General features: G+C 46.5%; 1 protein-coding gene across 6 annotated transcripts in view; it reads left to right on the forward strand.

Annotated features, from left to right (window-relative positions):
• DPP6 (dipeptidyl peptidase like 6) overlaps positions 1-13564 on the forward strand; it is a 950988-nt gene that overhangs the window by 770677 nt on the left and 166747 nt on the right. For all 6 annotated transcript variants that reach the window (XM_045496272.1, XM_045496270.1, XM_045496273.1 and 3 more), the window contains exon 7: positions 5796-5877. In XM_045496272.1, the coding sequence (XP_045352228.1) occupies positions 5796-5877 (82 nt within the window). The remainder of the gene's footprint in view (positions 1-5795; positions 5878-13564) is intronic.

Below are 13564 nucleotides of genomic sequence, written 5' to 3' on the forward strand. Positions count from 1 at the left end.
GGGCCCACCCTAATTGATAATGACCTTATTTTAACTCAGTGACATCTGCAAAGAACCTGTTTGCAAATAAAGCCATATTTCCGGGGACTGGAGGTTACGGAAGCAGGAAAGATTGGAATCATGATTGAGAAGAAGGTGACTAACCAAGACCAAGTAGACATGGCGGGAATGGTTAGTACCCAGCTGACATGCATTACACTGGCTTCATGCTTTCTCTGCTAGTTCCCAGTGGCCTAGGTGTTTGTATAAGGGGGTGGATTGAGCATAAACCCAAGCTGGGCATTTGCTAGGCTGGGGTAGAGAAAGAATGGTGCAAGGAAAGCCATTCCATGGATGGTTTGAGCAGAGGATGGACGACCATCAAGGGAGTCATTGAAGAAAGGACCCCCCCTTGCGAGGGGGAGTTGAGGAGACCACCCTGAAATCAAGCAAATCTTACACCATCACATTCCAATGCAAAATATAGGTTGATTTCATAGAAACAGGGTTGAGGGTTGGGGTTCCTAAACCCACCCCCATATAATACAAGAATCAAGGTGTTTGTTTTATTGCTGAGTTCTATAGAGTAAATTTGTCCTCCTATCTGATATATTATTGGACCTTTAGTTAAAGTTGCATATGAATAGTGATTGCATGATCAACTTAATTATTTACCATTTACCAATTTAAAAAACTGGCATTTATTGAATGGCTACTCAGTCAGCTCTCTACTACCTATTTTCATATTCAGTGGAACATTAAGTCCAACCCTGGAAAGCAAGCATTTTTATTCTCATTTTATACATGAGGAAACAAACTTGGGTTAAGTTTCCCTATTACCCCACACCCTACCGCTAGTTAGCGGCAGAATTCAGAATTAAATTTGCAGCCTCTTAGAGCTCTTCCCACCACATCCCAGCTTCCTGCACTGTGTGAGGTGCTTGCACCATGGTATTTTCCTAACGACGGACTGAAGCAGCTCTAAGGCATCGTGGGGGCATTTAACTTACAGAGATGCACCAGCTGGGAAAAATAAAGACAGTTCCGTCCTTAGACTGTGTTACAGTTTATAAATAGTGATTGTTTCTCTTGATCTTCCCGGCCCTTCTTTAGGGGAAAGGGTCACTCTTATCCCGCTTCCTCATTAAGGCTGGTCTGAGAGTTGTACCCAGCCTCCTGCTCCTGCTGGAACTTGGCTTTTCCCGCTAGCCTCTGCTGTCTTCAGGCTGTAGGAGCTTGTCTGATGTGTTGGCCATGAGGGGAAGAGGGTATACGTGAGCCCTGGAGAAGGAGTGAAGGTGACAAAAGAGGGATGCACATGTGGTCGTGGTATTGAAATCTTCTGGGACACTCCGTCTACCTGGAGATACCACTTCCGGATAGCATTTATAGGAATTTACACTTGTTAGGTGAAAGAGAGGCTAATCTCCTACTGTTCTCGATTATCCCAGACAGTGGAATTCATTACCCAACAAAGAGAATTTCAGTATTCAGTAAGACTCTGGAATTTTAACATTTCTTTTTTCCTACACTGTGCTCCATGCTTGGAAAATTCTAGATAAACCCAGGCCAAATGAATTTGTTAGGTTTGCCTTTAACCTTGCAAAAACATCTTTTACTTAGAGCCACCACCATAACCCATCTATCCCTACTCATTTGTTTGTCACCTCAGATGCATGAATTGAGTGCTTATGCCGTGCTAGTATTAAAGACTTTTTCGTCAGTTCAATATCAAGATTGCAGTATCGTGGGAAGGAAATTCTCTAATTTTAATTCATTTCTATAATATTTGTTATAATCAATGAGATATTACCTATTCAATTTTTTGAATTTTGTTTAGATTTCTATTTTAAAGTAATTTTAAACAAAGAAAAATTGCGAAAACAGTACAAATCATTCTCTTATATCCCTATCCCTACTTCTCCTATACTCCTGCAATACTGTTAGTGTATTTTATAACCACAGTGTAATTATCAAGAGCAGGAAATTAACATTGGCACAGTATTATTAATCCAACTTATTTGAATTGTACCAATTTTTCTACCAGTGTCTCCTTTCTGTCTTGGGATCCCACGTTCCTTTAGACATTATTTCTTTTTAATCCCCTCCAGTCTGTAACATTTCCTCAGTCTTTCCTTGTTGTTCATGATCTTGACACTTCCAAAGGTTATTGGTCAGCTGCTTTGTAAAGTGAGGCTCAATTTGGGCTTGTCTTATGTTTTCTCACGATTGAAGTAAGGTTATGCATTTTTGGTGAAAATACCATATAGATGACGCTTTTCTCCTTCCCAGCACATTGTACCAAAGTGTTCATGATGATGTTGATGTGTCCTATTTCCAGTGACATTGACCTCAATCTCTTAGTTAGGTTGCTGTCTACCAGTTTCTCCACTGCAAAGTTGCTGTCTTCTCCTTTATGACTGATAAATATCTTGAGGGGAGATACTTTGAGGTTATGCAAATCCTGTTTCTCTTCAAACTTGCGTTCACTAACCTAAGCACCCATCAGTAGATCTTGTCTGCAACATTCATTAATGTAAGTCTAAGGGTGATACTCTTTCCTTTCTTTTTCACAGTTATTAATTGGAATTCTCTTACAAGAAAGCTGGTTTCTGTATTTGATTACTTATTTATATTAGTATGGACTCGTGGATATTGATTTTATTCCATGGATGAATCTGATACTATTATTAATTATTTTGTCACTCGTATTTTTCCAGCTTTGGCCATGAGAAGCTCCTTTAGGTTGGCTTCTGCATTCTTTGAACAAGGCTTCCTTTCTTTCTGTCTTTCTTGAGTATTTCCTCATTTTCTGGCCCCATAAGATGTTCCAGACTCATCCTGTATTTCCCTGTTCCAGCCTGGATACAACTACTTCTCCGAGGAGGAGCCTTATTTATTTTATTGGATGATGGTGTTTAGAGACCAAGATACGGGCACTGAGTGTGCTCATTGTTTCTGGGGGTCATCGGTTCTAAGCCTCTCCACGAACAAAGCAAGGACATATATGTATGCACACTAACCCCTGGACACACATATATCTACAGTTTGTATCTATGTATGTATTAGAAACCATGAGTTTGCACCAATACCTCTGATTCCAGGCCAACACCACACAGTTCATTTTAGCCTTCCCCTTTTCCTTGTAGCTTGTTTTTCCAACAGTAAGAAAACTGGTTTTCATTGTCTCCAATGTATGTATATATTTGCAGAGTAGTTTAATTCCAGCACACACATTAAGTAGTTTCAGAATTGCTAACCCATAGTTCAGAGTGATCTTTTTGTCTTTAGCTTTATGGTATCCAGTCGAGACACTGTTTTCTGATATTGCTTATGTTGGTTCTTTCCTTCCCCACCCTTCCATGTAGTTTTGTGATTTATCTGAAGTAGGGTTTTACTTCGTTGTGGTGTTGCTCTTCTTTTTTGGGTTCCCCCACGTCCTGAGTGTTTTTTATTGTTAGTTTTGTTTTTGGAGTGTGCAAAAAGTATGTGAAACCCCACTATGGGCTAAGACTGGATGTTATACAAATAAACATACCCCAGAGAAGTGCTTCTCCTCCTCATGCAGACACCTCATGCCCAATCCCTCCTTCTTCCCACCCACCCCCTATACATAACCAACCTCTGGTTTCTGGTTTCTACTTCCTGTGTCTGTTTGTCTGTTTCACAAATGAGGATGTACGTATGTGTATTTTCTTAGATCCCTTTCTTATATGATGGGTCACATACTATAGATGGTCTGTTGGACTTCGCATACTCCATGATGAAAATCACAACAATCAGTTTATAGAGGTCTTCGTTCTTTCTTGCAGATGTACCATAGTACCATTGGATGGATGAACCATAGTTTCTTCAGCCACGTATTGTTTCCAGTGTCTTGTCCTTACAGAGCTGCAATGAACATAACCTTCTGCTTATCTATTTTTGTATTGTTAGAGGTATATCTTCCCGGAAGTGATGTAGTTCAAAGGATAAGTGTGTATTTTATTAGGTATTGCCAAATATTGCTCTAAAAGGATTGCACTATTTTTCAGTGCAAAGTATGAGAACACCTTTTTCCTCACAGCCTCACCAATACAGTGTGCCATACTTTTCTTTCTTTTTTGGGAGGGCGTCGGGGAGCAGTTTCATAGGTGAAAAATGGTGATTCAGTGATTCTATTTCTATAATTCGGCATGCGTTTGGTGCTTTTTAATATATCTGAGGACCTTTTATATCCTTTTTGTGATTTGTCCGCTCATGTCTTTTTCTCCTGTTTCTACTTTTTTGGTCTTTTGTCACCTCGATATTTTAGAGTTTTTTAAATACATTATGGATATTCGCTATTTGTCCATGGTACATGTTATGAATAATTTGTCCCAGTTTGTCAGTTGCCTTTTGTTCATGATGTCTTTGTGAGGCAAAAAAAAACTTAAAAATGTTTATGTAGTCAAATTTATCACTCTTTTATTGCTTCTGGATTTTGAATCCTCCTTAGAAAGCCTTTCCCTATGTAAGGTTAAAGAGGAAATCACCCATGTTATGAAAATAGTTTGAAACATTAAAGACATACACACGGTAGGGTTTGTTAAGATTCCTTTGCAACTGGGAATGTTAAGACCCCTCTCTTATTCTTCTAAATAAATGCCTGGCCATCAGCCTTCCCGGCTGAGTCCTGTTATCAATTGTCATCCACTACTTAGCACCTAATCACCCCATCTTCACGCTTCCCTGGTCTCTTTAGACCCAGGGACCCCATCTAAAACTACGAGGGGGTATTGAAGACTATCTCGCCTTCGCCAGTGCTTTTTACTCTTAAGTGAATTCTGTTTTGTCCTGGTAGTATTATTAAGTATTAGCAACTTTAGAAGTTTCTGCTGACTCAAGCCCAGAGTCGGCACCTACTCACTTTGCCTCCCTTCCCTTTCTGCCTCATCTCCTTTGTTCTCCTAAAATTCACCTTCCTCCTTTTTCAGAGACCATTCAGCCACAGCCTCTCAGTGGACGAATGAGCACCTTCACAGCTATGCCTTCTGCATGACTTACATCATAGCCAAGTGATAGGGCGTAAACCAGACAGAGTCAGGCCCATCCAGCAGAACATAAATATAACGTCATCTGAAAAACATATGAAAATGAGTCTTTTCCACATGTTGTAGATAATAGTAGCTACAAAATATACTGAAATATTTCAGACCTATAAAAGTGTTAGGTTTTCTTCATGTTCATTATGACATTTATTTAAGCACCTTAGCAGGATTTTGTTAGCATCGTATTTTGCATATCAGTAAATAAAGAACCTCAGTGATGTCTGAAAGGAAGACAGTCTTTCAACCTTCCCCTCTCCCTTTCGTTCCTTCTCTCTCTCCCTCCCTCCCTCCCTCCCTCCCTCCCTCCCCGTGTAAACCAAAGGGTGAAGTCTGTCCTGAGGCCACTGGTTTTGGAAGGTCAGAATGACCTAGCAGTATGCTTAGGAGAGAAGCCATCTGCCAGGAAAACCCAAGATAGAGACAGAAGCCACAGGGCTTGCCACTGCATAGTCATGCATTTCCATTTGTAACGTTGACTGGTGTGGACATTGTAATAACTGACCTACAGACCTCTGCAAGTTGTCTCTTGATAAATATTTACTATTTGGGTTAAGCAGTGACGGGCCAGTCTCAGCTTCATTCTGAAGAAGTCTAATGGAAGGCTGAGACATACTATTTAATAACACAAGCTTCTGAAATTCATACAGTGGCTGAAGGGAAGAAATGAGAGGAGGAGGATAAACATAGACCATTCTTGTCTCCCACCATGTTGATTGATTGGTTGTTTCTTCATTTATTTTCTTTCAGGGACCCTCAAAGTCTGGACCCACCGGAAGTGAGCAATGCGAAGCTTCAGTATGCAGGGTGGGGCCCCAAAGGCCAGCAGCTGGTAAGCCAATCGAGCTCAGTGACCAGGTTTGAATTTGATGAAGTTTACACATTGCAGGCAGGATCTGCTCACTACGCTCAGGGTCTGTGTTTGCATGAGTTGAACTTTGGAAAGGTACACCGGAATATTCGCCTGTGTAAAATGGACATTTCTTTTTTTGATTAGAGAATTATGTAACGGCAGGTGCTCTGGTTCCCCGATCTGAGACCCTTGAAGTGGTCCCCACTTAGCTAGCTGCGTGTAGACTCCAGACGTACTGTGAGGTCAAGGAGATAAACCTTGTCGAAAAGACCAATGGGAATTAGCAGAGTCACGGAGCCGTTGCGGGTTTCTTTCGTTTTGCTCTTGGAAGCCTGGCTCTGTTCTTCGGAGGGTTTTGGGAGAAGGTGGATTTGCTGGCCATCGTGGAGCCGTCCTCCCTGCGAGCGGCGTCGGCACGCGGCCAGCGCTGCCTCATGGCTTCACATCATGTCCTTCTGCGTCTTGATGCTGATTACATACAGCGGCATTTTAAAAACACTTTTCCGTGGGGCGCCTGGATGGCGCAGTCGGTTGAGCGTCCGACTTCAGCCAGGTCACGATCTCGCGGCCCGTGAGTTCGAGCCCCGCGTCGGGCTCTGGGCTGATGGCTCAGAGCCTGGAGCCTGTTTCCGATTCTGTGTCTCCCTCTCTCTCTGCCCCTCCCCCGTTCATGCTCTGTCTCTCTCTGTCCCAAAAATAAATAAACGTTGAAAAAAAAAAAATTTAAAAACACTTTTCCTAAAATAACACAGAAAATGATTATTTTAAAAAGCTTGAGGTGAGATTGTATGGACAGTCTGTCTGTTGTCTTAGGAATTGAAATAATCTTATTTTTCCCAATGGTATGGTTATACTGGTTGCATATTAATTCCGTTTCCTTGAAATGACTTAAGGAAATAGGAAGATACAGGCCACAGAACTGTCCTAGCTATGACTAAAGGGTCCCCGGTGCCCGACACGCAGCGATCAGGATTCGAAAAGCATATTTAGCCAGTGGGAGTCAGCTTGTGACTTGGGGGGAAGGGGGGGGCCAGGAGGCGGGTGAACACCCCCCGCCAACTCAGTTACAAGGAGATGAAACTCACCTTTCCTCAGAGACGCTAACTCTTCCACAAGGAGAAGCCGCAACGTCATAGAAGGTTGTGGAAGCCCGAGACTCGCGTGACTGAGTCTCCAACAGCTGACTTTAAGTCCCTCTGATGTCATGATGGAAGGTGTGTCTGGGAGCAAAGTGCACCCATATCCGTCAGATCACTCCGTACAAGTGACATGTTGCCTCCACAGAGGCTCTCCCAAGTCTCCACGGTCCTCCGGCAGCCCGCTGCCCACAGCCTTGCACGCCGGCCTCATTCCCCCATGCGGGGAAGAGCTCATGGGTGGGCAGCCTTCCTGAGGGGCCACTGCCCAGCCTCCGTACAGGCGTCAGGGTAAGGACATTGTGACTCACACGCTGGTCAGCGTCTCTTCCCGGCAGGCCCGCGGCCTCATCCCTTGTGTCCCGGTGATTATCACTAAGCTTAGGGACTCACGCTTCCCCATCAGCACTCAGGAGAGGCCAGACCCTGGAACCAAGGTCGCACAACCTGGTCCTGCCTTCTGGAAAGGGCTTTTGGTTTACGGTAAATTTAACCCACAGTTCCTAAAGAAGGACGGGTGTGAGCACGTGCGTGCAAGCAAACACACACACTTTAGAATTCTGTCTGGAATTTGCAGGCAGATGGAGCTGCAGAATGTTCCCTCTCTAGGCCACTTACGTAATAGGCCAGCCCTTCCGTATCTGAAGCGGCTCGTGTCCTGCTTTCTAGGGGTTGGGGGGGTCACAGTCATCCTGCTCAACCTCTTAAAGAACTGGCAGCAAAGCTAAGTAGGCACCAGGTTCTCTGAGAAAGCGTCCCTGACTCCACTCCCCACCGCTGGCTCCGTCTCTGGACTCCCGTGTCTCCGTGCAGACTCCCCTCACTTGGATTTCTTGGTGGGAACTTGGGGTCTCTCCTCTGTTCCTCCAGCTTCATCTGGGCATCCAGCTCCGTCATCTTGTATTTGAGTGCCTAGCCCAGTGCTCAGGATATATGTGTTGAGGTCAAAAATGGATGCATGGAGGTGCCCGGGTGGCTCAGTCGGTTAAGCGTCCGACTTCGGCTCAGGTCATGATCTTGCAGTTCGTGGGTTCGAGCCCCGCGTCAGGCTCTGTGCTGACAGCTCGGAGCCTGGAGCCTGCCTTGGATTCTGTGTCTCCCTCTCTCTCTGCCCCTCCCCTGCTCGTACTCTGTCTCTCTGTCTCTCTCTCAAAAATAAATAAACATTAAAAAAATGTTTTTAAATGGATGCATGAATGGATTTATTACATAATATATCCTTGTGACCCTCAGTCACTTAAACACAAAGTGATTGGGTGCAGACAAGCAGCCACGATCTGTGTGGATGTTCAGGACATTACTTAACAGTGAGGGAGGTTCAACTTCCTTTCTGCTCCAAGGAAATGAATGTTCAGGTAAGTAATAATTGCTAGTATTTGGGCTTAGTACCAAAAGTACTAATGTGCTCAGGGAATTTTTGAGTTATTAACATTTTTGAACTTCTGGTTTTTATTATACAGTTCTTGTACCGAGTGTGGTTGGTAGGCAACATAACTCACCCTGGAGAGCGTCCTGTATAGGATACAGGAGTCAGCACGCTGTTCCTCTTAAGGGGCCAGGTAGCAGGTGTTTTAGGCTTTGCAAGCCCATGCAGGAACGTCTGGGTCTCAACTCTCCACTGTGCTGTTGTAGAGAGAAAGCGGTTGTAGGCAACACAGGAAGAGATGGACAGTATTTGGTTCTGATAAAACTTTATTTACAAACACAGATATTCTGGCCCGAAGCCTGTGGTTGCTGACCCGTGTTTCGGGGGGAACGGACGCTCTCTCGGCTGTCCTCAACTGAGGAAAGCCTGGCCTGGGGACCAGCACCCTGGTGACAGGTACTCCCGGGGCTCGCTTTCTCAGCAAAGAAAGTCTGCAACCCGTGAGCAGGCTTTGCAAAGACACTAACAAACCCCTCATTGCCAGTTTACTTGAAAAAGCAAATAATACTCCCCGAAGGAAATCTACTCTAATTATAAAGAGTCAGACTAAAATGAGTGATGCTCCTTCGGGAACAGAGAACACAACTGGAGTTCAAGTTCACCGGAGGGCTTTCTGAGCATCCTCACCTCCTGGTGAGGAGTGATTTCAGCAGCCCCTTTGGCTCGGGGACCCTGTAAGTCCCAGGGAGACGGCACCCCACCCTGGGAGCAGGCCAACGACGTTCTCTCATGTCTCCACACGGCCTCCAGTTACTGACTCTTGCCTCCTAGGGTAACTTTTGTCGGACCTTCCACTCACATCTTAGGTAATAAATACTGCCTGATGGGTCCGTTGTTAGAGGAGCCTGCTGAGCCTGAAAATAGGAAAATGGATTTGGCTAGATTAAATGAGATTAAGGGAGAAAATATATGTAAAGGGTTGAGGAAGTGTCTTCCCCTCCATCTTAATGTGGTCAGCGGACATAGCCGCGCACATTGAAAACACGCGATTTCTAAAGTTTTCCCCGTACTTTATCCCCTGCAGATAAACTTTGGCCTACATGGAGTGCTTCTCTGAGTTTCTCTTCTTTGATCTTTGGTGAAGCCCTCCCCCTTATGTGTGTGTCTGTTCATGTGAAGTCCTGTCTCTGCTAACCTTCAATATGACTGTTTGTCCGTCTGAACGTAGCCTTGCATCTTCTAATACATAATCTCTGCAAGGACATCGTTTTAATGTTTGTTTATTTATTTATCTTGAGAGAGAGAAAGAGAGCACGCAAGCAGGGGAGGGCCAAAGAGAGAAGGAGAGAGAATTCCAAGCAGGCTCTGCACTGTCAGCGCAGGGCCTGACGTGGGGTTCGAACTCACAAGCCATGAGATCACGACCTGAGTTGAAATCAAGAGTCAGAAGCGGGGGCCTCCTGTGCGTCTCTAGCACGCTCCTGGAGCTCAGGCCCCCTCGGCCTGTCTTAGCGGGTTAGTGCGCACATATAGGGTACTTTGGAGAATTGTTGCATGTTTCCCTTTGGAGCCAAGTGCCGCCGTGGAAAGTTCTACAAATGTGATTGCACGGCATTAGACAACAGTAAGGATTGGAGGCTGCCATCTTTGCTGGCCTACTCGGATGATCAGAGACAGAAAATGGTCTCCTGTTCGGTTGGCCTGCTACCACGATGGTGACAAATGGACAGCTTTGAAAGGGGGGGCTGATAAGCCTCTTGGGAGTTCTTCAACACCGAGGTGGTTTCAGCACCTGACAAATGACGAGGAGATAGGGTAGCCGGCCGGAAAACCTGCCAGAACTGCCACTGGAGCGGTCCCGGCATGCAGGTGACAGTCCAGCAGAAGAAAACGGAGGGATGCTCACAGGCTCCGCTCTCCCGCGTCGAACAGGAAGCCGACTCCGTCATAGTCTCCCGAGGCACGCAAGGCTGTGGTGTGGATGACAGTGAGAGACTGCTCTGTGTCTTCCTGGAAACGAGGGAATAAAATTAACTATGTTTACCCAGATGGGGGGACTTCAGCTACACTGTGTGAAAAATTGCCTTGATTCCATGGCTTGATAGACCCTAGGATACTTCTCTGGTGAAAGTCATAGACAGAATGACTCCCAAGGAGAGTCGAGGAATCTGCTTCAGTGGCTTCTTTGTAAATGGCTCAGATAGCAGCTCCCCGGACAAGGTCGCAGGGCAGACTGGACTCTGGAACATTCTCCCGGCCCCGAGAGCTCTCGGGTTGATGGGGGTGACCAGCGGTTGCTGTGGTCGGTCAGCCAGCGACCGGTGAGGGACCTGAAGGCCAGTCCTTTGTGCACACACAGTTTTGACCATCGTTCGCTCACGCATTTGTTCACGGTTTAGTAAATTCCCACTGAACACTTCCTGTGCTCTAGACACTGGAGTTTCACTAAATGCCGGAGATGCAGAAGCGAGGCACAGCTGTCTCCACCTCGTGGACAAGGCACCCGTCACCGCGGTTACTGGCTATAGGCACCTGCACCTGTTCCGTGCTGCCCTGCCCGCCCCGCTGCATCTCCATCCCCTCGGCACAAGCTCAGTGTCCTGTCCATGGCAGGACGCATGACTGCCCTGCGTCCCTGCATGGGTGCTGGCCGCGTTTCCAGCCAGGACTCTTGGGCCCCCAGTCTTGGTGCAGTGATGCCGGCTGCAGCAAAGCCCTCCTGACGGTGAGGACATGCCGTCATTCCCTGGCCGCTTGATGTTCTTCCTGCAGAGCAGTTCTGCTCCCGGCCACAGTCTCAGCCGAGACTGAAGCCTGGGCCTCCTTGAGGGGACCAACCAGGCCCCCGTTTTCATTGTGGATTCTCAAACCCAACCTTCCATCAGACTTTCCTTCCAGGGTCCCAGCAGCCCTCCCCCGTGCAACCTTTTCCACCCGTGTCCTCTGAGCTGCCTGCTGTGAGCACCTTTGCAGGAGTCCTGGACCATCCTCCCCCCTTAGTGGTTAGAGGCACGCGTCCTTAGGTCTGTGACGTAACAACTGCCACGGTCAAATGACTGAGTCTGTTCTAAAGAAGCCAAGCTCTACAAATCAGCTTCTTCTGAGTCCTCTGGGCCCACTGTTTTTTTTTTTAGCGCACCATTTTACCGAGGGTTCTTTCTAACATGTCAACAGCAAAAGAGAGCGAGGGTCTCACTTCCCGGGGTCACTAGCATCGCCTCGTGCTCCCTGTGGACTCATAGCAAACAAGCCACGCCTCTGGGAGTCAGTGGACGATCTGGAAGAATTAGAGCTGAAGGGTTTTTGTGCTCACCCTCGGCCACTGCAGAGCACTCAGGTTTCTCCTGTAAAGGAAAAGAACCTTTAAAAATAGCCCATTAGATGGGGCGCCTGGGTGGCGTAAAGTCAGTAAAACGTCCGACTTCCGCTCAGGTCATGATCTCTCGGTCTGTGAGTTCAAGCCCCGCATCGGGCTCTGTGCTGACGGCTCGGAGCCTGGAGCCTGCTTCGGGTTCTGTGTCTCCCCGTCTCTCTGCCCCTCCCATGCTCATGCTCTGTCTGTCTCTATCTCTCAATAATAAATAAATGTTTAAAAATTTTTTTAAAAAATAGCGATTAGCGTTATAAAAATTCACACCACCAAAATGTCAGTAGTTCAACATGAGATACCAGATGGAGAGATTGTTCTTGAAACACCAAAATGCTCTGTTAAAGGGAATAAAGAGCAGACAGGTAATAGACCTGAGGATTCACTCCGTGCAGGTGTGGGCATCTGCAGACACACTGGCATCCACGACAGGGACCCTGCTCTCCGTGTGGTAGCCAAGTGCAGACGGAAGGGACGAGTGGGTGGCAGTCACCGCAAGGCCCCGACCTCACCCAGGGATGGGCAGGTGCAGCCAGGACACCTGCTACCATGCCGGGAGCAAGACGGCAGGAACCCAGGGACAACCCAACTCTGAACGACAAGCCCTCATCTGAAAACCTCATTGTCACATTACAACTGCCTGTTCCATCTCAGAATCTAAAGGTCTTCATTTAGAGCCTTAGAAGGAAAAGAACCTTTAGTTTGTTCTCTTTTTTTAATGTGTATTTATTTATTTTGAGAGAGAGAGAGAGAGAGCAAGTGAGCATGCGTGGGGGAGGTACGGAGAGGGAGAGAGAGACACAGAATCTGAAGCAGGTTCCAGGCTGAGCTGTCAGCAAAGAGCCTGACACAGGGCTCAAACCCACAAACTGTGAGATCATGACCTGAGCCAAAATCACAAGTAGGACCCTCCACCAACGGAGCCACCCAGTTTGTTCTATTTTTTAAAGTTTATTTATTTTTGAGAGAGAGAGAGAACAAGCAGGGGAAGGGTAGAGAGAGGGGAAGACACAGAATCCGAAGCAGGTTTCAGGCTCCGAGCTGTCAGCACAGAGCCCACTGCGGGGCTCGAACCCACGAACCGTGAGACCATGACCTGAGCTGAAGTCAGATGTTCAACTGACTGAGTCACCCAGGCCCTCCTATTTTTTAAGGCTGTTAAAAACAAAACCTGTAGAGTCAGGAGGCCACTTTCAGATCTGGGTTCTGGCACTTGCCAAAGGTGTGATCTTAAGGCACTTAATCTCTCCAAGCCTCAGTTTCCTCATCTGTAAACCGGAGATAATAATGTGTATCTTGTAGAGGTAGGATCTTGTACAGATTCGGTTAATTTATTAGAAGTACATGGTGTAGAACCTCATATAATGAAAATACTCAGGAAATGATGGATCGTTGTGCTGCTGCTATTAGGATTATTACTTGGCTTAACCAAAATGTAGAGAAACAGGAATGTCATCAAACGAGTGTGGTATGTGTCCAAAGGTGAGCGAGGCTACAGGTGACGCAGGGAGATAACGCGGGTGTGTGGGTGGGCGCCCAGAGGGCTCAGTCTCTTCTTTGGCTCTTCTCCAGCTTGCAGATGGTGAAGGATGCTGCTCAGAAAGCTTCCCACCGGTCCCTGTCCCTCTAAGCCTGTAGCTCCTGGCAGGTTGGCAACTGTCCGTCTCCTTAGAAAAGGCCATTAGAGTGACGGCAATTCCCCTGCTCCGATGTCGCCCCAGAAATGATCCCTCAAACGGAGGGAATATGTTCCTATAAGAAACCTGGACGTTGGATCCCCAGAACTTAGTCATCTTG

This window comes from Leopardus geoffroyi, chromosome A2, assembly GCF_018350155.1.
Source record: "Leopardus geoffroyi isolate Oge1 chromosome A2, O.geoffroyi_Oge1_pat1.0, whole genome shotgun sequence".
Classification (NCBI taxonomy): Eukaryota; Metazoa; Chordata; class Mammalia; order Carnivora; family Felidae; genus Leopardus; species Leopardus geoffroyi.